Here is a 24,885-nt window from a genome sequence, read left to right as displayed (position 1 = left end):
TCTACAGCAGAGCATGAACCTCTTGTGCTCACACCACATCCTGTTGGAACTTCAATGGGTAACTCCATATTCTACTACTGCAGGAAATTAAGTTTTTTCTTTATGTGCTCTTTGCATTTGTTGTTGTTGTTGAAGTTGTTCCATAAAGCATTACTTCATAACTACCATGTGTTGGTTGATTCTTTTCTCCCTTTGGAGCTTCATCTTCCTTAAGGTCTTTTGGCTTAATGATTCGTTACTTCTTTGTGGAAGATCATAGTAATCTCGAAGACCAATTACACCTCCAATGCTACACACACGACCTGAGTGGTCTGGCTTTCCAATGGTCGTTGTGAGTATATTTTTCTGACCATGGCCAACAAACAAACGTTGAGTCTCTTGCTTAACTAACTCATCATGCACCACATAATCAAGTTTAATCATAAAGCACTTCATTTGAACTATGGTTTTGAGTTTAGGTTTTGTACTTACTATTTTTTTCAGATATCATTTGAGTTTATTGTGATGTCATGTGACCATTGGACTCCACATCTCGTACCTAGGAAGTACAAATACTAGGTTAGAGGACTTGAATCCTAAAGCCTTTGCTAGAGACTTTCTCAATCGTGTCTCTAATACTGCATAGCCACCTCACGAGAGTATATGTGTGGTGCATCATTAAGCTTTTGTCTTTTGTTTGAATACTATCTTTTTTTTTCTGTCACACATAACATAAATTAATAACTGTAAATAAAAAATGTATGACTTATGTGACTATAAAATAATTTAAGAAACAAACTTGTCAGTTCCAAGACTCTTTAGATGCATGAAAGTGCATCTACTCCTCCTTAATTATTTTGTACTTACTACAAAGAGTGTCATGTTGTCTATCTCCGAACACAAAGACATATGAGTTTCACTACAAAAAAATTGCATATTAGCTACGGAAAATTTCTTAGTTAATCCGTAGCTAATCCCTCGCTAACAACTTTTGCTACAGATTAACTAGCAAATTGCTAGGGAATGTTTCGTAGCTAAATCCAGGCAGCTAAATGAAGTGAGAAAGTTTTAAAATTTATAGCTAATTCGTAGCTAATTTGTCGCAACTTTTCTCTCGCTAATCCGTAGCTAATTTGTCGCAACTTTTCTCTCGCTAATCCATAGCTAACTTGTTGCAACTTTTCTCTTGCTAATCGGTAACTAATTTGTCGCAACTTTTCTCTCGCTAATTCATAGCTAATTTGTCGCAACTTTTCTCTCACTAATCTGTAGCTGATTTGTAGCAACTTGGCTCTCGCTAATTTGTTGCAATTTTACTCTTACTAATCCATAGCTAATTTGTCACACTTTTCTCTCGCTAATCTATAACTAATTTGTCGCAATTTTACTCTCACTAATTCATAGCTAATTGTCACAATTTTTCTCTCACTAATTCGTAACTAATTTTTTGTTAATTCATGCGAGATTTAAAAAAATGAGACTTACGTAAATGTTAATTAGAGAATGATATTTAGAATATACAATAATTCCTGCGCCACTATCCTGTTCTAAATATGCTTTTAACAAAGTTTAAGAAAAGACGTTATCTAACCGGAATGTTTGGATCATTGGAATAATAATCAATGCACTTCTTTCATTTACAAGGGGCAAATGGGGATTTTGGAACAATTCAAAGGTATTAAAATAATAAGAACATCGTTAATTATAACGTTTAAAGAAACTATTTTTCAATATTATAGCAGAATTTTTTATCTTTGTATAGAAAAAAAATTAGACAACAATAGACGAAGCAGAACGTATGGTAGATATTGTAGAAGTGGCTGAGGAAGTGGAGAAGGTTGCGAAAGGGGATGTGAAACATCTACCCAAAGGAAAACTTCATGTTGCTGAATTAGTTGAAAAAGCACCTAAAAATGTAAATATTAGAAAGAAGATCTGTTAGAAAAGGTTACTGAATTTGCATTAGCAAAAGAAAACATTTCAATATGTTAAGATTTAACACGCAAACTCTTTTTTCAATCAATACCCTTTTCTGGTTTCCTAGCCTCTATTACAAACTAACTTCCTATAATTTTTTTCGTGTTTATAGGAGCAGGTGAAATAATTCTTGAAGTATTACCTTAAAATGATAAAATTATAAAATCAGTAGATCATCAAAACGCGCAATTCCAACGAGCCAAACAATTTGTAAATACTAATTATGATAAGTATTTGAGAGAGTAGTCTAAAATTACATCAGACTTCTTAATACTGCACAAATTTTCCAATAAAAATATAATTGAAACTACTCCAGAAGGCGACGATAAATGTTATTCCTCAAATCTTTTAGAATCCAACTAGTCAAAATTCATTCACACAAGTGGATTCTCTCGTGTGATATTTTCCCTCTTGGCAGATAATAAATAGGTGGGATCTATCTCATAATCATCAGGAAAAAGATGGTACAAGATTTGAACACGATCTATAATGTAAATGAGGAGCCATAGCCAATATACTTCAGATGAATCCCCAACAAAGACAAAAGCTAAAAGATTATACTCACTTTGGTAGCCAATAAGTTGTCAAGGTTGAAACCAATTACTGGTTAACATCTTGATGAAAATGACTCATATTATAGCCTAGTATTCCAATAGAGATGTTCTTCATAATTCACTTGTAACACAAACTTCGATAAATTACTATCTCAAAGAAAACAATTTTATCATTTTTATAACTTCTACCCATACATACAAAAACCAAGAAATGCACGGTTCCAAGAGAATCTATAAAACCAAGGAAAATGATGAGAACAACTATAAAGGAGAAAGGGAAGATTTATAAGTAAAGAAAATTGGAAAGCAAGGTTTGTGTGCTTACTTTGCAGCCTTACATGGTATAATATATGTATTTTTGTTGTTGATGTTTATGTAAAGGCATAGAAGTTCCTTTTATGTAAATCTTAATCTTATCATTTTTCTTCCTCTTAAATTAAACATCAGAACTAATTTGTCCTATATTATTGGCTAAAAGACAAAATTAAATTCATTCAAAGCACTTTGCTAGCATAATCTCATTTCGAGTAACAAAAACCTTGATGCCTAAATGACACTTGCTAACAAACAACCAAATCTAATCTTCGATATACGATACCATATCTATTTAGTTATATTCCTTATCATTAGTTAACTGCTAGACAATAATTGAAGATAATAAAAAAATAAATAGGTCATTATTCCACTTAATAGAATAATTTTTGTATGATAAATACCTTTTCACCACAATCATTGCCGACAACTCTAATTTCTAGTCCAACACGGGCAGCTTCAAGTGCAAGAGGTATCTCTTCATGGTTCAAAAATTGAGTACCACTAGGATCATAACGAAAGAAACCAAAATCACGTAACTACAGATGTCTATATATTTAGTTGGTTGCATCAACGTGCACACAGAAAAATAGATTACAAATTAATTCTAGGACAAAACTATTTATTCAAATAATTGTAGACACAAGCATGCAAAATGAGATAATGAGCAAAAGATGCAGGGTAAAACATAAGTGAATCTACCTATAAACGACCTAATCATTAAATGAGCTAAGTTGCATTAATTTGAGTAGAGAAAGTGCGTTATACCTAGGTGCATCGCATTAACGATCTCCACCCCATTCCAACCATTCACAAATGTAATAAGAGATCCCCTCTGATTGCTAGATGAAGCAGAGTACTCTCCAAATAAATGAAAATAGCAATTAATTACTTACTCTACGAAACAAAAAACAAAAGCACACCAGATTCAATCATTCAAACCACTATTGAAGTCGTGCAAATTAGAATGGCGGATACAGTGGTGCCAATTTCGAGCGAATCAAGCTTAGGAACATCATATACGGAACTCGAGGACCTTCGTACTCAACAACGATGGGGCAGTTGAGGTGCTCCTGGCCTGGGAGTGGTGCTCCGGTGGGGAACATGCAGCAGTTGACGTGGTGCTCCCACTATTTGACCTCTTTCGTGAATTTCGACATCATATTAGGGTTTGTGAAGGGCGGTTGTTGGAGATGGAGAACGAAAATGAGATACCAAATTCTTCATGTAGTAATAATAGCAAAATTCTCCATGAAAATGGTTTAATAGCAAATTTGTTGTCATTGTTGACCGTGGAAGCTCGTCAGAATCGCACGGGAACATCGTCGGAATTGCTCCAGAACATCATCGGGATCGTGTGTAGTTGGGGCTGAATAAAATGAGAAAGGAGAATTGAGAGATGTAAACTGCCAAGAGATGTGATGGAGTGTGAGAATTTGGAACGGTTGAGATTCTTTTCCAGAATATGAATGAATGAAGATAGAATTAAAAACATGATGTAGTTATTAAAAAGGATGCTCGACGTTAAGTGATGAGATGAAGGTCATAAATGAAGGAGAGCGCAAGGGTAATTGCATGTAATGTGTAGGTACTCAAGTCATAAAAATATAAAATAAAATTTAAATCATTTACAGGTATTTTTAAAAAAGAATAACCTATATGTATTTATTTTGTAATAAATATTTTTTAAGAAAAATTACATATATTTTTAATATAATTAATTTGATAGAAAGAATTTGAATACAAAAGTTGTAGGCAATAATTACATTTCTAATAATTAATGTAATAAACTTAAAATAATAATTTTGCAAGTATTTCATGCAAAAAGAGTATTCACTATAAAATTTTTAAATATTTCATGTCAAATGAATTTTATACAAAAAATCAAATAAATTTTATGCTAAAAAATTTTAAAAGAAAAATATGCAAGAACTTTTTGTTAAAATATATTCATAAAAAAAGTACTTAGATTAATTTTTAAGTATTTGTTTTTTTTTATACTCATTTTAAGAATGTTAGTCTAATTGAAAGTAACAAAAAAGTTGTCCCAGTTTATCCAGTAAAATTAGTTTCATCTCACTATATTGTTCCTGCTGAAACACTATTAACTTATAATTCTTTTATTAAAATTAAAGTTTATATATCTAACTTTTTGTTTAATTGTAATTAATAATTAAGTTTATATTAAGATTTTTTATATAACTGTATATTTATTATAGTTTGATTGTTGTGAAACTTTTTTAATGTTTTTACGAGACAAATATGTTTTAATTTATTTATTTATGTTTATATTTATATTTTATACTTTAATATATACAATTATATTTAAAAATAATAATTTTAAATATTTAAATTAAAATTAATTTTAGAATATTTAAATTTTAAAAAATAGATATTTAAATTAAAAATTATTTTATATTTTAATTTAGTATAAATTTAATCGAGAGGAAATAGCTACAAATATATATTATAGTAAATTTGTAGTTAATTTGCTACGAACAAGCTATAATTTTATTTATTTGCAATTTTTTCGTAAATTAGTGAAGGATTAGTTACAATTATATGTTATGGTAAATCTGTAGCTATTTTACTACGAACCAGCTGCAATTTAATTCTTTCACTATTTCTTCACAAATTAGCGAGATATTAGTTACAAATATATTTTTTTTTAATTTTATAGCTATTTTGCTACGAACTAGCTACAATTTTGTTTTTTCACTATTTTCTCGCAAATTAGCGAGGGATTAGTTACAAATATTTTTCCTCGCAAATTTCTTTAGCAAAATAGAAAATTTCTTGTAGTGTTTTGTCTTGAAGTCCCTCCATCTGATGAGTATGTGAGATAACACCTTATTCTTAATTTGCTCAATGTTCAGAATGTCAACATTTTGTTCTTGAAAGCACCTATGACATCAGTTCCAAGTCAAGTCGACGCAAATTTTGACATTTTAATTACAAAATTACCACCAGTCATTTTTTACGTTTATTATTTATTGGACTGACATTGAATCGGTAACATTATGAGTCTATTTGCAATAGTGACATTAGTGAAGTGATACAAAATTTAAATAAGACTGCCAATGATACAAGGAAAAGAGAGAAATAGTTTATTCTTTATAAACATGTTATAAGATTTTTCATTTTTGGAAATTATACCTTTAAAAAAGCAAAGTGGTTAAATCAGGTCAAACTATTTTTTAACTAAAAGTTGGAAAATTAACAAATTGATCGTAAATTTTTTACTAAATGTAATTAAGGAGATTTTACGCCATAAATGTGTATATTATTCAATATTTATATATGATATGAGTGAAATTGTCTAAAACTTTTTTTTAGGACCGTTGCAATTTCAACAATGTTATGCTGAGTATAAGACTAATTTAGATTGAGTAATAAAAGGCTATATTAAACTTAAAAAGTCGGATAATGTAGTTATAATTGTGTACGTTAAAACATCACAATGTAAAGGATATCAAAATATTATATGACTATGTTTGAATTTATAAAATAAAGAGAAATTAAATTGAATAAAATACTATTATTATTTGGTTGAAAAATATAACAAAGTGTACATCCCATAGTTGTTGCAAACATAAAAGAAAATATTATCTACAACCCTTTGTGTAAATAGGTCAGATATTTTAAATTTTTATCTCTTTTTTCTATGGTAATGTCTTAATAAAGCCTCGTTGTTGATCCTTAAAATGTTGATTGAAAGAAAGGAGGATAAAAGTTTGAACGTTTATAGGACTAAGCAAAATGATAGAGAGTCGATAAACATATAGAAAGCAGTATATATGAAATTATAAAATAATTTAAATATATTCATGCAAATAAGGTGGTAAATTCCTAACTGGGAAGTTCCAGTAAATTAATACATAAAACATAAGTTATGAAAAAATGTGTGTAGCATGAAAAGCAAATTTGACAATTAGAATTCACAAGCACTTTATGCTCCAAGGAGACGTTGAGTATGTCAAATGAAGACCCAGAAGACTCCAACTTCTTCAATGGCAAAGGAATGAAGAAATGGAAGAAGAGGAGGGCAATATTAGGCAGAACAAAAATAGTGATAATCACAATATTGAACACGCTCTTTGTCCTTTATTCTTCTTTTTCTTTTGTTTTGGTGGCTGAAGGACAACTCTTATGGCTGCATCAAACACTGCTTTCACGTTCTGCGATAAACTCCAAAAAATGTTCAACTTTATCAATTAATTTAACCAATATTGTGTGCAATAACAGAAGCAAAATAACTCGACTACAAAACCTCTTGTGATTTTGAACTGCACTCAATGTAAGCAGGTGAGTTAATCAGCTTCTTAAGTTCTTCTCCCTTTAACAACACAACAAAATTTTAGACTAAAACCTAAAATTCGATACAAATGTAAGTGTAAAACAATTAAAGAACAAAAAATATATATATATTTGTACCTGAACTGTGGTAATGGGTACAGCACCGGGATGGTCTACGAAGAACTGTTTATCATCTCGAAGATCTGTCCCATTTCAAATTTCAAAAACTTAACCATGTTCAACCACAATTCCTAACCCAAATTGTTCAAAGTTTATGACTAAGAGTGAAAGTTACTTCTTTCTTATGTAATCTTAGATATTATCACAACGATGAACGTAGAACATAGAAAAAGATCGTTTGACACAACCCTTTCATATTCATATAAGAGTAAAATAATCACAAAAAGTAAAAAAAATATGAATGACAAGATCAAATAGACCTAAAAATAAAAAAAGAAAATTTTGAATGTCAAAACATTTCATAGAGATATATATTCATAACCATTTATACAACTTCATCAACGATGAACTTATAAAAAAAATATAAGCAATCACGTTATATAAATACATGATTCCATGATATAAATATTAATTCATATTATATAGATTAATATGCTAGAAGGAAACAATTAAATGCATAAACAAATTAGGTAGAGGTTAACTCACCAAGCTTTGTGCCAACCAGAATAATGGGAACACCAGGTGCATAATGTTTTAACTCTGGAATCCACTGGAAATGAAAATAATAATTTTAATCAATGGATTTTTTTATTTTTTTATTTTTTGCAGTTATCATGGAAAGATCACTTTCCAGTCTAAAGGTATAATAACATATGCATTATAATTAAGGTAGTGAAAAACAAACTAAAATAGAGTAAGAAGAATTAATACCTTCTTGGAAACATTTTCATAACTGGCCTTGCTTATGAGAGAGAAAGCCAAGATGAAAACATCGGCACCTCGATAACTCAATGGTCGTAATCTGTTGTAATCCTCTTGTCCTATTTCACAAAATAAAACAATAAAAATCTGAAAAAATTAATTAAACGAAAAAAAGAATCGGAACAATATTACCAGCAGTGTCCCACAGTCCCAGATTAACAGTGGCTCCATTCACAACCACATTTGCGCTGAAATTGTCAAAAACTGTTGGCACATAATCCTGTTACCAACGAAAGTCAAGAAATACAAAATTAAGAAATAAGATGTAAAATTAAAATGAAAATGTTATTGTAAAAAATAAGAAAAAAGAAGAAAAAAAAAAAAACTGACAGTGGGAAAGGTATTGCTGGTATAGGAGATTAACAAGCAAGTTTTGCCCACAGCTCCATCTCCAACAGTGACACACTTGATGAACCTAGTAGCGCTCATCTTCTTCAATTACCCTCTATTCACCTAAAAAACAAAACCCTCATATCATTCATCTGAGGATCTTGATCAATAACTCACCCACACCGCACACCACACACACACAACCTTCCAATTTCTTCTCCACCACCGCTTACCGCAACTTTCTGCTTCAATCATGCATCTCTTTGAGGAAAAATTCAAATCTACAAACTTCCGTCATGGCAAATTCTAAAACACATACACAAAAAAGAAAGAGTCCTGAAACAAAATCCGGAAGTGCAAGAAAAAGAAAGTAGAGAGAGGAATTTGGATGAAGTAGAAGAAGAAGAAAAATGAGAAACCCTAACCCTTTTGGAGGAGATAGAAATTATGCATGAGGAACGTGAGTCGTTGTTGTTGTTGTTGCGGAACGAGATCAAAGAAAGAGAAAGAGACGAGAATTTTTCTAATCCGATAAATTTTCCTGTTGAAGCGTTCATTATATGCCATTTTTATTACTATCATCGTTCGTTTCGGTTTTGTTTTTCATTTCAATTTTTCCAATTTTTTTTCTTTTAGTGTAATTTTCTTTTATGTGGCAAATTTTACACACCTCATTAATCGCATCGCAATGAAAGTCGGTTCCTCAGGAGAATGTTCAGACCGAGACTCCTTTTCTTTTAAGTATCTAAATGTTATTTTATTTTAACAAAAAGTAGAATATATATATATATATATATATATATATATATATATATATATATATATATATTATTTTATTTTAACAAAAAGTAGAAAATAAAGTTTATATTCAAGGGTAAACTAGAGAAATTTTGTTCTTAGTGAATATCACTTTAGTTTATCCTTCAAATACAAACTGTACCTAAATTTTCAGTTTCATTATATTTGGTAATGTAAAAGAACGGATGATAGAAAATAAAAATAAGACAATTATATGTTTGTCATTCTATTCATGGGACAATATATTTATATATCTATAAATTTTGTTGCTGATAAAATAAAATAAAATAAAACTTTTACCTCTTCCCCTTTTGTTTCCTTATCCCTGTTAGATTTATGTTCTAAACATCTTCAACCTTTTTTTCATAACGCATGCAAGTTAGTTTATATTATAATAAAAGTAGTTCAAAGATATCCGAACCACAAGTTAAAAAAAATTGATATAACTAAATTTGTCGTTTTAATTTATAAAAAATCAGAATCATATATATTTGGCCTTGTTATAAGAATGTCTTCAATTTATGCAATATTTTTTTCCCTAAAGTATGCGTAAACATAATTTATTTAAAATATCCAATATAAAAAAAATAACATATAAAAATATAGTGGGTGTGAGAGCACAATGGATTAACATTGGAGAAACAGTTGTTAAGAAGAATAAAGTATTGGTCAGTGTGTATTCAAGTTAATGATATTGGGTTTGTTTGCTTAATTTTTGTTAAGAAGTGTTATTTTTTACAAAATAATTACTTTTGAATTTTAACACGTTTTTTATAAACTTATTTTTAAAATAATAAAAGAAAATAAAAGTTAAAGTAAAATGTAATTGAAATACTCCTTCCTTTCTTAATTTTTTAAAATATGACAAAATCATAATGAAACTCTAGAGTTCAAATCCGATAATAACTAACCTTATTAAAGCTTATTATAATGGACATGAACTCGAAACTTTGATGTGAAAATAAAGAAATGATTTTAAAGATGAATCTCTATTCCCTTCACCCTATGCTTTAGAATGGAAAAGTAATTATAGAAATTAATCATCCTTACCCTTATATCCATTGAGAGTTATTTTGATATATTTAATAATCTAGCATCACTTAATCGAAGTAAATGACATTTTAATACACATTCCATCCTTAATTCTGATTCTTCATTTAAGAAAAAACCTTTATAGAGCTTTGAGTTTTAAAAGAACAATATCTTGTAAATTGACCTTAAATAAAAGAGAGTGTTTGTCTAAGTCCACATCAAAAAATTGAAGGAAAACCCATGGCATATATTTTTATTTTATCAATAATTTCTAGAAATTATTTAAATATAAATTTGTAAATAATTATAAATTTATATAAACGATAATTGTAACTATTCCTGGAAAATATGATTAAATGAAATCATAATTTTTTTATTAAAAATAATTTAAATTCAATTCAATTCAATTTTAAAATAATATTTTGAATTTCAACTTAGACTTCTATCGATTCAGCAATACGTATAAATCTCATTCTAAAAACATATTAAATTAATTAATTTTTAAAAATAAAACAATCATATTATCAATTTGTCTAATCAAAGTACAATATTTTATAAAATGATAGATGTTTACATAAACAATTAAAAACTTGCTTCAATTAAGCATTATATGTAAGAATATTGATAATTTATAAAAATTGATTTAAATGATGTATAAATTTAGGTATCACACACGAGATTGACTCCACTCTCAATTCAAAACTTCAAGACAATAAATTTATAAGTCTCATTCTTATAAGATGTTTAACTTTCTTATTACTACTCAATGTAGGAATTAGACTCCCACTTGTATTCTTAACAAATATTATATAAATATTAGAATATAATCATTTATAGAAAATAATAATTTTTAAACATTAATTAAAATAAAATAAAAATTTCGTATAACTATTTACGTTATTTGTAAAGTTTAAAGTTCAGTGGTAATGAAAACAAAAATCTTACCAAAAATCAATTCATTTACGAATGAGAAAAAGATTGAGGGTTGATTAAAATTCAGAATGTATATTTATAAAAGATACAAATGTGAAGGAGTTAAACACTCTTTATCCTTAATGAATAAAAAAAAAAAAAAAACACAATAGCTAAGGGTTTTTGTTTTAACCTAAACTAGGAGAGTTTAACATCAACCCATCCTTAATTTCCCTACAAAATACATTTATGAAGTGGGAGAGCTTGTAAAGCTATACAAATGTTTTTGTAATTTTGTTAACAATTTTATATTTTTGAAAACAGAGAAAAACTAATACATCATCTGTACTGAGGCTTGGAAAACTTGGGCTGGACTGTGTGCTATTGGGTTTGGGCCCTTAATTTTTGTTACAAAAAAAATGAATTTAATTTTATATATATACCATGCTCATTCTGCATCATTTTCTTCTAAATTCCAAAAAAGGGTGTTATGAGATGCAAGGAATGAATGTAGATCGAATTTTGTATGGTATATCAAGACAAAGCCAACATCTTTTCTTATGAACAATCGTTTCCTTATATATAAGGAATGTTTAGATGGAATTTTTTTTTTTATAAAATAATTTTCAAACGAGAGAAAAATATTTAGTGCTTGGGAACAATCAACCAAATAAATGGTTAACAATGTTGTGAGATTGGTTAATGGTTTAACAATATATTAATGGTAGTATCTTAACATCATTTGTTGTAGACCATATTTGCTCTTCATTTATTTGAGAAATTAATTGACCATAACATTTAAATAAAATTGTCTTCTGTAATAAAATTTTGGATATTCTACGTTATGTTTACGTGAGATTCCACTAATATTTCTAATTTCAAGAACATAACTTAATATTTAAGGATAAAATTACTAGAACAAAATAATGAATTTGATATATCTCTTGTATCTAGGAATTTGTTAAGAAGAAAATTATAATGAGATCCTAATTTTCAAAATAGACCATACTTTGAATGCGATATTTAGTACTGACAATTATTATAAAAAACTTAAAATGGGATCATCATGTTTCAATTAAAGTTATTCTAATAAGATTCATAAATCAAACTTAAGATTCTTGAGGATAGTTTTATAGTTAATAGATTAAAAACCAAAAAACATGAAAAAAAGAGAGTTAAAATCGTATTTCTTTAATTTTTTTTTTAAACTTACAAAATCCTCTTACTTGTGATTTTGGGCCAATATTAGGGAAAACCCAATTTGTCGATAAGGATCATGTTGAGTCTATTGTCAAGGAAACACAATTGGGCCCTAATAATGATCACTTAGGCTCGGTAAACATGAACCATGACACGACTCTTACGGGACCAACTAAACGTAACCATCCATCACAGAAATGCGACCTACAACCAAGATGTGAAAGCATGAGTTTTGATCATCAAATCAATAGGGCTGGAGCGTCTGATCAGGAAACAGGAAGCCAAGATTGCAGGAGAAACCCAAAGTTGAATCACATGACGTTAATCAAGGAATCAATTTTGGACCCAACAGACTTCCAGGAGAGGCGGCAATTCTGGGTTGGAGAATCAAGTACGAAACAACCAACAACCAACAACTGCAGAGTGAAGGAGAATGGTAAGGCTAGCAAACGGAAAATTCTCAGGTCAGTGGTCCAAACTATATGCAATTCATTGTCTGACGATAACATCTTAAATTGCAATAGACTGTTCTGGTCCACTAGATGCCCGTCGAACAATTCTGAATCAGTAACAATTTGGAGCCTAGCAAAACAAATAGGGGTCACTTTTTCAGGGGAAGAGGAACAAATTTTGAAGGAATTAGATCATAGGGAAAACAAGGATAGGAATAAGGGGAATAGTGTAATAGGGAAGAATATAGTTGATAATGAAAATCATTAGCATAAATATAAGTGGCTTAGGTGAGGGTCTCAAATGGAAATACCTAAAGGGGATACTAGTAAGTGAAGGAGTAGACATGTTATGTGTTCAGGAAACCAAGTTGCGAGATTTACAACCATCTAGTTGTTATAACTTGTCGGGGGATAACAATATAAACTGGGTGAGCATCTCGGCAGTGGGAAATTTGGGGGGAATTTTAACAATGTGGCATAAAGACAGATTCAAGTTCTCAAAGCATGTTATAGGGGATTCTTACATAGGAGTCATAGGAGAGTATTGTAATAATGCCAATAGAGACCTAACTCCAGTTGTTGTATTTAATGTGTATTCATCCTGCAATTTTAATGAAAAAGTCAAATTGTGGGAAGAATTAATTAACTTCAAGATGGGAGAAATATGTAGTCAATGGTGTATTTTAGGTGATTTCAACGCGGTAAGAAAACATAATGAAAGGAAGGGCATTAATCCGAGTGGAAACACAACTCGAAGAGAGATTCAAGGTTTTAATAATTTCATAGAGACAATGGAGTTGTTAGATGTGCTATTGATTGGAGGGAAATATACTTGGTACAAAGAAAATGGAATGGCTAAGAGTAGAATGGATAGGATTTTGGTCTCTACTGAATGGCTAGAGCATTGGCCAGATAGTAGACAATACATTATGGGAAGGCAAGTATCAGATCATTGCGCTTTAATGCTTAAACCGGTCACAATTGACTGGGGACCTAAGCCATTTAAAACACTCAACATTTGGAAATCTGATCCAACTTTTAAGAAGACGGTAAAACAATCTTGGGAAACCTATATTGGGAAAGGAAACCCGATGATAATTCTAAAGGAGAAGCTGAAAAAGTTGAAGTTTGACTTGAAAACATGGAACAAAGAGGTGTTTGGATTCATAGGTTTGAAGAAACAAAACCTTCTCCTACAACTTAATGCTCTAGACAAAGAAGATGATGAAAGCAATCTCGGGGATGCAGATAAGGCAAGACGCATGGAAGTCTTAAGTGAGTTGAAGCTGATATTGCATAAGGAAAGTGCACTATTAAATCAAAAGGCAAGACTCAAATGGATAGAACAAGGGGACACCAACTCAAAGTACTTCCACTCAAGAATAAGATGGAGGAGGATTACAAATGAACTAAAAGGGGTGAACGTGAATGGGACGTGGTGTGAGGACCCAACAAAGTTAAGGGAGGAAGTAAGGCGAGTCTTCCAAAAAAGGTTTTCCGCACCTAAATCGTTCAGTATTAACTTCCATAACATTGAGTTTCAAACAATATCGGAGGAAGACAACATGCTATTAATGAAGGAAATAAGTGATAACGAAATAGAGGAGACCATAAACCAATGTGGAGAAACGAAAAGTCCAGGTCCTGATGGCTTTAACTTTCTCTTCCTAAAGCACAACTGGGAGGTGCTGAAGAACGATGTTAACAATGCGGTAAGATGGTTCTGGAAAGAGGGGAAGATCCCAAAAGGGTGTAATGCTTCATTCATTGCAATAGTACCAAAAAAACAAACCCCTCTCGACCTAGATGACTATAGACCTATTTCTCTAGTCGGTTGTGTGTATAAGATAATATCTAAGATCCTAGCAAATAGGCTTAAAACTGTGTTGCCTAAGATTATAGATAACACTCAATCAGCATTCATAAAAGGAAGAGGCCTCTTGGATAGTATTTTGGTAGCTAATGAGATAGTGGAGGAATATAGGCAAAAAAAGAAAAGGCTGGCAATAGTAAAGGTTGACTATGAAAAAGCATACGATTCGGTCAATTGGGATTTTCTATATCATATGATGGACAGAATGGGCTTTTGTGATAGATGGATCAGTTGGGTTAAAGAATGCTTGGGCTCCTCTTCGGTGTCAGTTCTGGTGAACGGGAGTCCCACTAATGAGTTTACCCCTACAAGAGGTCTTAGACAGGGAGATCCTATGACACCTTTCCTTTTTCTTATTGTAGCAGAGGGCTTGGCAGGGTTAGTCAGACATGCTGTTAAGAAAGACTTGTATAGTGGGATTAAGGTCGGCTCTAATGAAACAAATGTGGGGCTACTATAATTTGCTGATGATACCCTCTTCCTGTGCGAAGCAAAAGCTCAAAATGCACGAACTTTAAAGGTTATATTAAGAAGTTTTGAACTGACGTCAGGTCTTAGGGTTAATTTCTCCAAAACTAAAGTCGGGGGCCTGGGCCTGGATGCATCTATGTTGAAAGTATTCTCAAACACCCTAAATTGCAAACATATGGATATTCCGTTTGTATACCTTGGAATGCCAATTGGAGGAAATCCAAGGTTAAAACAATTCTAGCAGCCCATGATTGAACTGGAAAGGGAAACTTATAAGTATGGCTGGCCGAGTATGTTTAATTAAATTTGTTCTATCTGCTCTGTCTTTATACTATCTATCCTTTTATAAAATGCCAAAATATGTGAGCAACAAACTCCTAAAAATGCAAAGAAACTTCCTCTGGGGTTGGAGTTCAGAAACTAAGAAAATAGCATGGGTCAAATGGGAGAATATATGTAGATCAAAGGAGGCAGGGGGACTTGGCATAAGGAACATTCAAAATTTTAATGATGCACTCTTAGCCAAATGGAAATGGAGATTAGGTACGGAGGATAATGGGTTATGGAAACAGGTCCTAGAGTCAAAGTATGGGTCATGGAGAAACCTTAATGATCCTATCGTATTAAAGTCTGCTTCAAGATGGTGGACAAACATCCATAAGGTTTGCGGGGGCACGTTGCAAGGTCTTTGGTTTGATAATAGCTTTGAGTGGGTGTTAGGTGATGGGAAAAAAGTGAAGTTCTGGGAAGACAAATGGGTAGGGGAAGAAACACTTAAAAGTAAGTTTCCAAGGTTGTACATGATATCAGACTGTAAAGATGGTGCTATTGGGGAGGTCGGTCACTGGGAGGACAATGTTTGGCATTGGGACTTATTGTGGAGGAGACCACGATTTGTATGGGAATCAACTATGGAGAAACAACTCCTCCTCGTTATTGACGGGCCACGATTACGAAAGGAGTATTTTGATACTTGGAAATGGAAAGAAGATGAGGATGGGATATACTCAGTAAAGATAGCTTATAAAACATTGCAGAAAACTGATGAAGAAGTACAGAACAATGAGTTCAAAATGTTGTGGAGCACAAGAGTAACTCCTAAGGCTCAAATACTAGGATGGAGAATATTCTTGGATAAATTACCGACTAAGGATAACTTACTTAAGAGGGGGTTCAACTACAACATAGTCTTTGTGATTTGTGTAATGCACATGAAGAGACTACAGACCATCTATTCTTCTCTTGTAGGGTGACCCAAATAGTTTGGAATATGTGTGACAGGTGGTTAGGGTTATGCACTGTGCACCACATTAAAGCCAGGATCAACTTTCAACACTTCCATCTTTTTGACTTTAATAGTAGACAAAATCTAGCTTGGCGAGGAATGTGGTTAGCTATTATAGGGGAAATTTGGAACCATAGGAACAATGTAATCTTTAAACAAAGGAAAGTTGACCCTATAGAAATCTTTAGTCAGGCTCAAATGACAACTTGGGTGTGGATGAAGCACAAAATCCCAGCTGCCTTGTTCTCCTATAGTGATTGGTGCTTATCCCCACATACATGTCTAAAATCTCTATGATACGGTAATGTTGTGTGTTTCAGTGTGATAGGTAAGCAAATGCAGGTTCCTCAAGTGAAGGGAAGAAAGTATCATAATGCAAGGCTTAACTATAGCGATGCTGCAGGATCCAGTTTGCAACACATCAGACATGACTGAGTTCTGTAGCTATGGAACTGCACAACAATAGTGCTAGAGGGGGCTGACTGCTGCTATATCAGAGGCAACAACTTCATATCTGCAATAGAGGGGGTCGTATGTCAATAGTTTCATAGATGTTACAGAGCCTTATGTGTAGTGTCATGGTGATATACTAAGGCTACATCTTTGTTCTTGGTAGGTTTTGGTTGATGACTCTTTTTTGCTAAGCTATGCATCAACACTTACAGGTTATGTTTTTTGTATAAGGGTTAGAGCACCCCTTAAATGCTCTACTTAATTAAATTTTATTCTTTGCTGATAAAAAAAAAACTCAAAGAAATTTGTTTAATTTTTTCTTATTATTTTTTCTTCTAGAAGCATTTATGAAGCGGTTTGTCCAAATATGTATAAATCATGGTAACCAATTTTCTTTTAATATTTCTTATTTTATAATTGTGTTGTATTATTCCTTGAGGTTAGGTATTTTTTAAATGAATTAGATTGGTAAATGAGAAAAACATTATTATTTTATGTTGGAACTCCAAAATCCATGAACATGAAGAAGGGAGAAGGAGGGAAGATTTGGATGAAGTAATAGATGGTTAAGGTGATGCAACAATGGATGTGTGTATTGTATTGATGAATTAGTTAGTGGTTGCTTTCACCAAATAAATAGAAACCACACGCAATCTAAGAACACACGAACCATTACAACTAAAAACCTACCTCTAGTTCTTATCTTTTTATTCTTTTTATGAGTAATATATATATAAACTTTCACTTGAACATCAAAATACGGAGAATATAAAAAAATAATAATAATCTCAATCAATCGATATGAGTCTTATAATCCAAATGGTGTAATAGTTTTGAGTATAATTTTTCTTGACATTTTTTTAAAACATATTCTATAAATCAAAAGTTGGTTGGAAATAATCAAAGTGTAAATTTAAATAAAAATGACAAAATTAAAAACTTTATAATATGAAAAAACAATTCATAAACTCTATACCTCAAAATTTTGGGTTGTGGTGTCATATATATATATATATATATATATATATATATATATATATATATATATATATATATATATATATATATATATATATATATATATATATAACCTTTCTAATATACTCTCTTCAGAAAAAGAAAAAAAAAGACATAAATGTTTATGCATGAACTATAATAATAAGTTAGAATGAAATAGCTTTCACAAATAACCCTTTTTCTAACAATATTAAGAAAGTTAATCCCAAGATGTCCTTTTATAGTAAGTGTAACCATTCAAAATGTATCTAAATATATAGTAATTAATCATTTATGCCACTTTTTTTCTCACAAATTTTTGGAATGATTTCATTTAATGTTTGGTTGTATATTTTGGTCTTAGGTTAGGGAACAAAAAAAAAAAAACTGTTTTCACCTTTTTCATAATATCGAACTCCGAGATTATTGGTGTGATAAAGAAATATCCAAAAAAATATACAAAAGATAATTTTACATAAAAAATGTAAAAAGAAAATTTTAAATCATTGATAATTTAGATTTGATTAGTTCTCACCAATTTTTATAAAATATAAATTTAATACACTATGTGCTTACTGAGTTGCTTGGGTACACATAAACCATTTACAGAATAACACTTTTTAATTATTTTTATGAAAAAAGAGAGTTTACAATCCGTTTCTCTTATATTTATATTTGTTTCATGTAAATTTATTTTCTGTGTAAACGATTTTTTACGTGAAAAGATTTAATCATTTAAAGAGACATTTTTTTTTTTCATTCATAATGAATAATTATACCATATCATTATAGATAAGAAGTCATATCTGATTGCTAACCTCAATAAAAGAATAAACAATATAACATTTCACACTATCTAACCAATGATTCTTTTTATTAAAGAAATCTCAGTTTCATTAAGTAATACAATTTCACTTCATTACATTTTTCATTAAAAGGAAAAATTCATGAAAGAATACAATCTTTCAGTCATTTTGAAAATCACTTATACCAGAGGATATTTTTCTTTGATTGATTAAAATTTATTGAAGATTATAAAAATTTGAATTTCACATCATATTGAATAAATAACTTTTTATAAAAATTGTAAAATATAAATTACACTGAATAATGTTTTAGATATGAATATAGATAAGTGGGTGAAAAAAGTTTGTTGAAATGGATGACATAGAAAAGAGAAAAAAAAGGGTGTAACGTAATGAATTAGGTGTATAGTTGAATGTTGTTGAAGGCTATAAGGCATGGCAACTGGCATGAAAGGTTTCGTGGGCATTGCCAACTTCTCACCATGTGCATTAATGTTCAATGACTTCTAAACCCTATAATTCCTATATATTCTAAATTTTACTCACGTTGCTATATATCGTTTTCAAATCACAATTTTTTTCATCATTTTGTGCTACATATTTTCTAACTCAATATTTTTCAACTTTTGAGTAAGAAATTCTCTAGAACAATTTCTTCGAGTTACAATGCACGTGGTTGAAAGAGACTTCAAAAACGTTACATATAATTAGATATAATATTGTGGGTAGGTAATTATAATTATTCTTTTCTTTCTGAGTTAGTTTTATAATATGCACATCTATTCACTAATATTTGACTACACTAATTCTTAACGTTATAAGATAAAATGTTTATTTTAGAAAATTGAGATATCCAAGAGATATTTGCACTTCGAACTTTCTTTACAGTCTTATTTTATTTTTATTCAACACTTTAAGTATATTTGTATTTTAGCGTGTGCATGGAGAGTGTGGGAGATTTCTGAAAAGTCATTTTGACACTTAAATCAGTGTGAGTGTAAATAAGGTCATAAATTTGTAATTAATGAATTTTGCAAATATTGAGATCACAACCTATGTATATTATTTTTACTGGATTCTTAGTAGTGTGAGACTTCAAGATGATAATGTATGTGTCCTAGGTTTTAGGTTTTAAGGATGAGATAATATTTATTTTGGCCCAATATATTCAATTTAGCTGATGATGTTATTAAGTTGGTAAACTTACATGGTTCCTCCTCATATATTCCGTCTAATATTGAATCTAAACATAAATAGATAAAAATAAAGAAAAACATACAAATGTCTTTTGAAATACTTATATTAAACATGTCTCGTAACACTTTCAAAGCAAGACTTTGATCTAATACCATATATCAAAAAAGAAAAAAAAAATCAAAGGATTAAGGTCAATTTAGTACATCAATAAAGAACGAAGGTTGATTTATTACAACCTTAGTCTAAGCATCTTACAAATATTCTAGTATTTATGAACTTCTCCTCAATTTCTCATTACATAATGTCTTACACCATATGATTTAGACTATAAGTGAAACAAGAGATCTACATTATATTGTATGTTCTTTTCTAAATACTTATAATTGTTGATTATTTAGACTATAATACCATTTGGATAGTCGTTCTCACACAAATAAATTGTGTAACCACCAACAACGAATTTTAAAAATATTCTTCTCTAATATGCATATGATTTTTTATGTACTAACATATGTCTACTATGTTAAAGTAAACTCAAGTCTAATAAAAAAACTTTTGTCCATCTTGAATCCAATGCAAAAATGTCTTACATTTCTACATTACAATGTTTCACAACGACTCATTGATTCATATCAATGATTGTTTGTTAATTGTTATTATAGGTAAATTTCATAAGTGGCAAAATTTTATTCTAGTTGCCCAAGTGACCTAAATTAGAAGTTCTCGAAAAATCTTTTAATATTGGATCGTTCTTTTTTATTATCTGTAAGTATATGGAATGTAGGTTGAGCTAAGTTGAGATCTAGTTTCCAAAATTCTTGAAATGTCTACTAGAATCTAGAAGTGAAACATAAATCTCTATTTAATATAATATTGGAATGTGCCTCATGCACTATGACAACTTTACTACTATAAATTTATGTCAACTTTTACATAGAAATCTTAACATTTATAGGTAAGAAATATACAATATTTTTCCGTTGATCCATTATTACCCATACTACATCAACTTCTCAAGGAACACGACAAATGGAAAAATCTTGTTGAATCAAGGACTTATCATTAGATCAAAAATTATAATTGATAATTAAAATGCAACCATTTTTAGTGACATTGACACTAAATTTGGTTAAAGTATTTATTATTGGACCAAAAGCTTTAGTTAATAGTTAAGACACGACTCTTTATATGTAATAGCTTAAGCGACATAGTTCGATTGTGACTTGATATGTCTAACCTACATCATAAGTTAATTAATGTCACCTATAAAAGATCCATTGATATATTATTGCACCTCCACACAAGAATGTCCAACTAATGCAACATCTTCTTAGGTCTTTAATGTTTAACTCTAGACTTTGACAAGTTAAACAAACGATTACATACTTAATCACATATTTCTTCATATCAACATGACTTCTTAAAATCTTGATAGAGATTAATTAAAAAGAATGTAAATTAAATATATCTTATCAATAATAAAGCCAATACCATCCGACCCTCAAAACTAAATAATATTTCACTAAATTAAGATTTACAAAATAAAATATTTAATATGAGAACCAAAAGAATTAGTGTCCACAATTTAGAGAAATAAAAGTCTATTAAAAAAGAAATTTGTTAAACTATTTATAAAATTCAAAAGAAAACTAAGTATGATTAAAATATGAAGAATAACATTACTTATAAAACTCTATTTTATAGGTTTGAAATTGAATCTCATAACACGTGACGTAGACCATTTTTTCTCCGTAACAAAACGAATGAATAGATAAAGGTTATACTTTATGATAGAAGATGATCACTCACATGGTTGATATGAGAAAAACAAATTGCAGCCGGAGAACAATATTCTTGGGATGACAGGTGCATTACTACCACAAAGCTCGAAATTAATCCATTCAAAACTTTTCTTTTTACATTAAGATTTCAAAAAAAAATAGTTATTTTAAATTATTTATCTTTAGATGTTTGTTTTTTTCACCTTTGTCACTAGAGTGTGAAAGAGAACCAATCACGGTAAAAAAAAAATTGTAATTAGGCTTGACCTTGAGTTAGTGAGTTAATTTATATAAGTATGTTTTGTTCTATTAATTTATTTTATATATTTATAAAATAAGTTTACTTCACTCGTTATTTTATAATAGTATAATCAAAGTATCTATCTATTTTATCAAATATTATTATAAAGACAGTAGTTAAGTTAACTTGGATAATTTACAAATAAATGATACATCTTAACTATTTAAATATTATTAAACAATATTTTAATATTTAAAAAATCAAATACATCATAATTATGAATAATAAAAGATTATAATAAAATACTTATAAAAATAATAATAAAACTAATAAAAAAACTGATAAAGAGTTGGTAGTAATGGATTATGTGTCAACCCGTCATTCATACACAAGTTAGGTGAATCTAATTTAATTTAACCCACATTTAAAAAAAAAATATCCAATCTAGTTCAAGTATGTGATGAACAGAATTAAAATCAAATTTGACATTACTATATGTCACATATTAGTAAGCAATCATTCACTACAAATTTGGCAAGGACATTTTAATTTTTAATAAAGTAATAATTTATATTTTCTAAGAACTAGTTTTAATTTTAAGAGTGAGTGTTTATTTATTAATAGGATAACATTATAAAATTTATTATTGTTTAGTTATTTCTATAATAAAATTGTCATGCTAATAATATGTTCGTAGGTTTTTGGTATGATAACCATGCCTTTGGTGCGAATATTTTCTAGGTGTGAAATTTTAAAATAAATTCACAAATATAGAGCAGAGAAATTCTGTATGTTAATACTTGTATTTCATTGAAGTAACAGTATGAAGCCTAAGGAGATACCTCAACACAGCAAACAAAAATAATGACAAATAAACATTAGTTTGCATATAAGAAATTACATTTTATCAATTAATAAAAATATATTACAATTTTGCAAACAGAAATATCATGCAATCATTCACTAAAATCTCTTCCTATGACAATGGCATCGTATGGAAGACACACCATCAAGTTTTTCTATAAGTTGCTTAAACCAAAACTTAGAATGTTCAAAAACAACATTGGAAACAATAGATACAGAAGCATGAGTCTTCTCTGTGGAAAGCTTCTTTCTCAATGGCTTCTAGTCATTCTCATGTTTCAACATGTTTCTGCACTGACCATACCAAACAATGAAACTGTGCCTGCAGTCATCGTCTTTGGGGACTCCATTGTAGATACAGGAAACAACAACTACATCTCCACTCTTGTCAAATGCAATTTCCCACCATATGGTAGAGATTTTGCAGAAGGAAATCATCCATCTGGGAGGTTCAGCAATGGCTTAGTCCCATCAGATATTATTGGTACAAACTTTCATGCTCTTTTAACAACAGTTATAGAGCACGAACTATTCAATTCCTTGACAACTTTGTTTCATTTTCAGCTGCAAAATTTGGAGTGAAGAAGTTCTTACCTCCTTATCTTGATCCAAGTTTGCAACTTCAAGATCTCCTCACTGGTGTAAGCTTTGCCTCAGGTGGGGCAGGATATGATCCTCTAACAGCTGAACTAGTGGTACATAACCATATATGCAACTTGTTCATGTTATGCTAAAGCTAATTAATTTACTTTGGCACATCTTAAAGCTAACTTCAGTGCATTCTTTCTCTGTCACAAGTCTGTGATGTCATTGTCAGATCAATTAGTGATGTTCAAGGAGTATATAAAGAAGATAAATGATGCAGTTGGAGGAAACAGAACCACACATATAGTGTCTAAGAGCGTATACATTATTTGCATAGGAAGTGATGACATTGCCAATACTTACACTCAATCACCATTCAGACGTGCTGAGTATGATATTCCTTCATACACTGATCTAATGGCCTCTGAAGCCTCAAAGTTCTTGGAGGTATGTTAGATATGTAAAAGATAAACAAAAACTGAGAATGGTAATATATAGAATACACAAATGCATCTACTATACAAAAACCTTTTAAAGTTTTTTGTTTTATTTATGTTTGTTATGCAGACACTTTATGGAATGGGAGCTAGAAGGATCGGAGTATTTGGTGTACCAGCTATAGGGTGTGTGCCCTCACAAAGAACAATGGGTGGAGGGTTAGATAGAGCATGTGTGGCATCTTCTAACGAAGCAGCAATGCTCTTCAATTCGAAGCTTTCTTCCCAAATGGATGCACTTGGAAAGAAGTTACCTGACACTAGACTTGTTTACCTTGATTCTTACCATGGATTGCTAAAAATGATTACAAATCCTGCTAAATATGGTAACACCATCAATCACATCTATTAGTTATCATTACAATGTAACATTATATTTGTGAAAGAACAGCATTTATGAAATCATGTGACTGGTCTTGTTTTTTATGGTTGTGGTGAAGGTTTCGAAGTGATAGTGAAAGGATGCTGCGGCACAGGGAATATAGAAGTGAGCATTTTGTGCAACCGCTACGTCATAAACACGTGCTCTAACTCTTCTGACTACATATTTTGGGACAGTTACCATCCAACAGAGAGGGCTTACTATGTTCTTAGTACTTTAACTCTTGATGAAAAAATTAACCAGTTCTTTTAAGGATCTGCTTTGTTGTCTATGGATTTAATTTGTCTGGTTTTATGCCTAATATGTTGTAAGAGATTGTAAGGAATGTTATGTTATACATTAGTGTGATCATGAGAGTGACTCCAAAGGTTGGTTGCCTTGTTATGAAAATACATTGAATTATATTACTTTAATCTATTTGTTCTTGTTTGATTGGTTACTGGTTTAACATTTTTATGCATGGTGTTCAAGATAGCAATACTTTTTTCTTTATTTTATGTCTTGAAAATATATTTAATATGGGTTTGGATTGATTTAAAAATATGTTAGGATTTTTGTTGGAGTAAATATGGAAGTTAAGGTAAGTGTTGGATATGAACTATGAAGATGCAGAGCTTGGGTCTCTTACTGACAAAAACATAGGCTTAAGGGGAATCGCAGATTGAGCATA

The 24,885-nt window shown here is 30.3% G+C and overlaps 2 protein-coding genes and 1 long non-coding RNA gene across 4 annotated transcripts; 1 reads left to right on the top strand and 2 right to left on the bottom strand.

The window, feature by feature from the left end:
• Nucleotides 1-1,657: 1,657 nt before the first annotated feature.
• On the bottom strand, nucleotides 1,658-4,363 carry LOC114176239. The gene is made up of 2 exons (XR_003602981.1): nucleotides 3,227-4,363; nucleotides 1,658-1,886 (listed from the first exon to the last, which is right to left on the bottom strand). It is a non-coding gene; the product is annotated as an uncharacterized LOC114176239 (long non-coding RNA).
• A 2,306-nt stretch (nucleotides 4,364-6,669) lies between these two features.
• Nucleotides 6,670-8,907, bottom strand: LOC114176238 (rac-like GTP-binding protein ARAC6). Of its 2 annotated transcripts, none has more exons than XM_028061207.1 (9): nucleotides 8,816-8,907; nucleotides 8,595-8,696; nucleotides 8,391-8,513; nucleotides 8,193-8,280; nucleotides 8,010-8,119; nucleotides 7,785-7,848; nucleotides 7,257-7,321; nucleotides 7,093-7,158; nucleotides 6,670-7,000 (listed from the first exon to the last, which is right to left on the bottom strand). In XM_028061207.1, exons 3-9 carry the CDS (start codon nucleotides 8,487-8,489, stop codon nucleotides 6,899-6,901), a joined length of 594 nt encoding a protein of 197 aa, XP_027917008.1. In that variant the 5' UTR covers nucleotides 8,490-8,513; nucleotides 8,595-8,696; nucleotides 8,816-8,907; the 3' UTR covers nucleotides 6,670-6,898. The 2 variants fall into 2 exon arrangements, with proteins under 2 accessions (XP_027917008.1, XP_027917009.1); XM_028061208.1 differs by having other exon boundaries at nucleotides 8,624-8,696.
• Nucleotides 8,908-22,871: 13,964 nt separating this feature from the next.
• LOC114175459 (GDSL esterase/lipase EXL3-like) lies at nucleotides 22,872-24,467 on the top strand. Its single transcript, XM_028060217.1, has 5 exons — nucleotides 22,872-23,235; nucleotides 23,316-23,446; nucleotides 23,550-23,783; nucleotides 23,904-24,159; nucleotides 24,274-24,467. Exons 1-5 carry the CDS (start codon nucleotides 22,872-22,874, stop codon nucleotides 24,465-24,467), a joined length of 1,179 nt encoding a protein of 392 aa, XP_027916018.1.
• The last annotated feature ends 418 nt before the right edge of the window (nucleotides 24,468-24,885 follow it).

Source organism: Vigna unguiculata, chromosome 3, assembly GCF_004118075.2.
Source record: "Vigna unguiculata cultivar IT97K-499-35 chromosome 3, ASM411807v1, whole genome shotgun sequence".
In the NCBI taxonomy this organism is placed as follows: Eukaryota; Viridiplantae; Streptophyta; class Magnoliopsida; order Fabales; family Fabaceae; genus Vigna; species Vigna unguiculata.
Note: the sequence above shows the minus strand (reverse complement) of the source record. Positions and strands in the feature narration are given on the sequence as shown.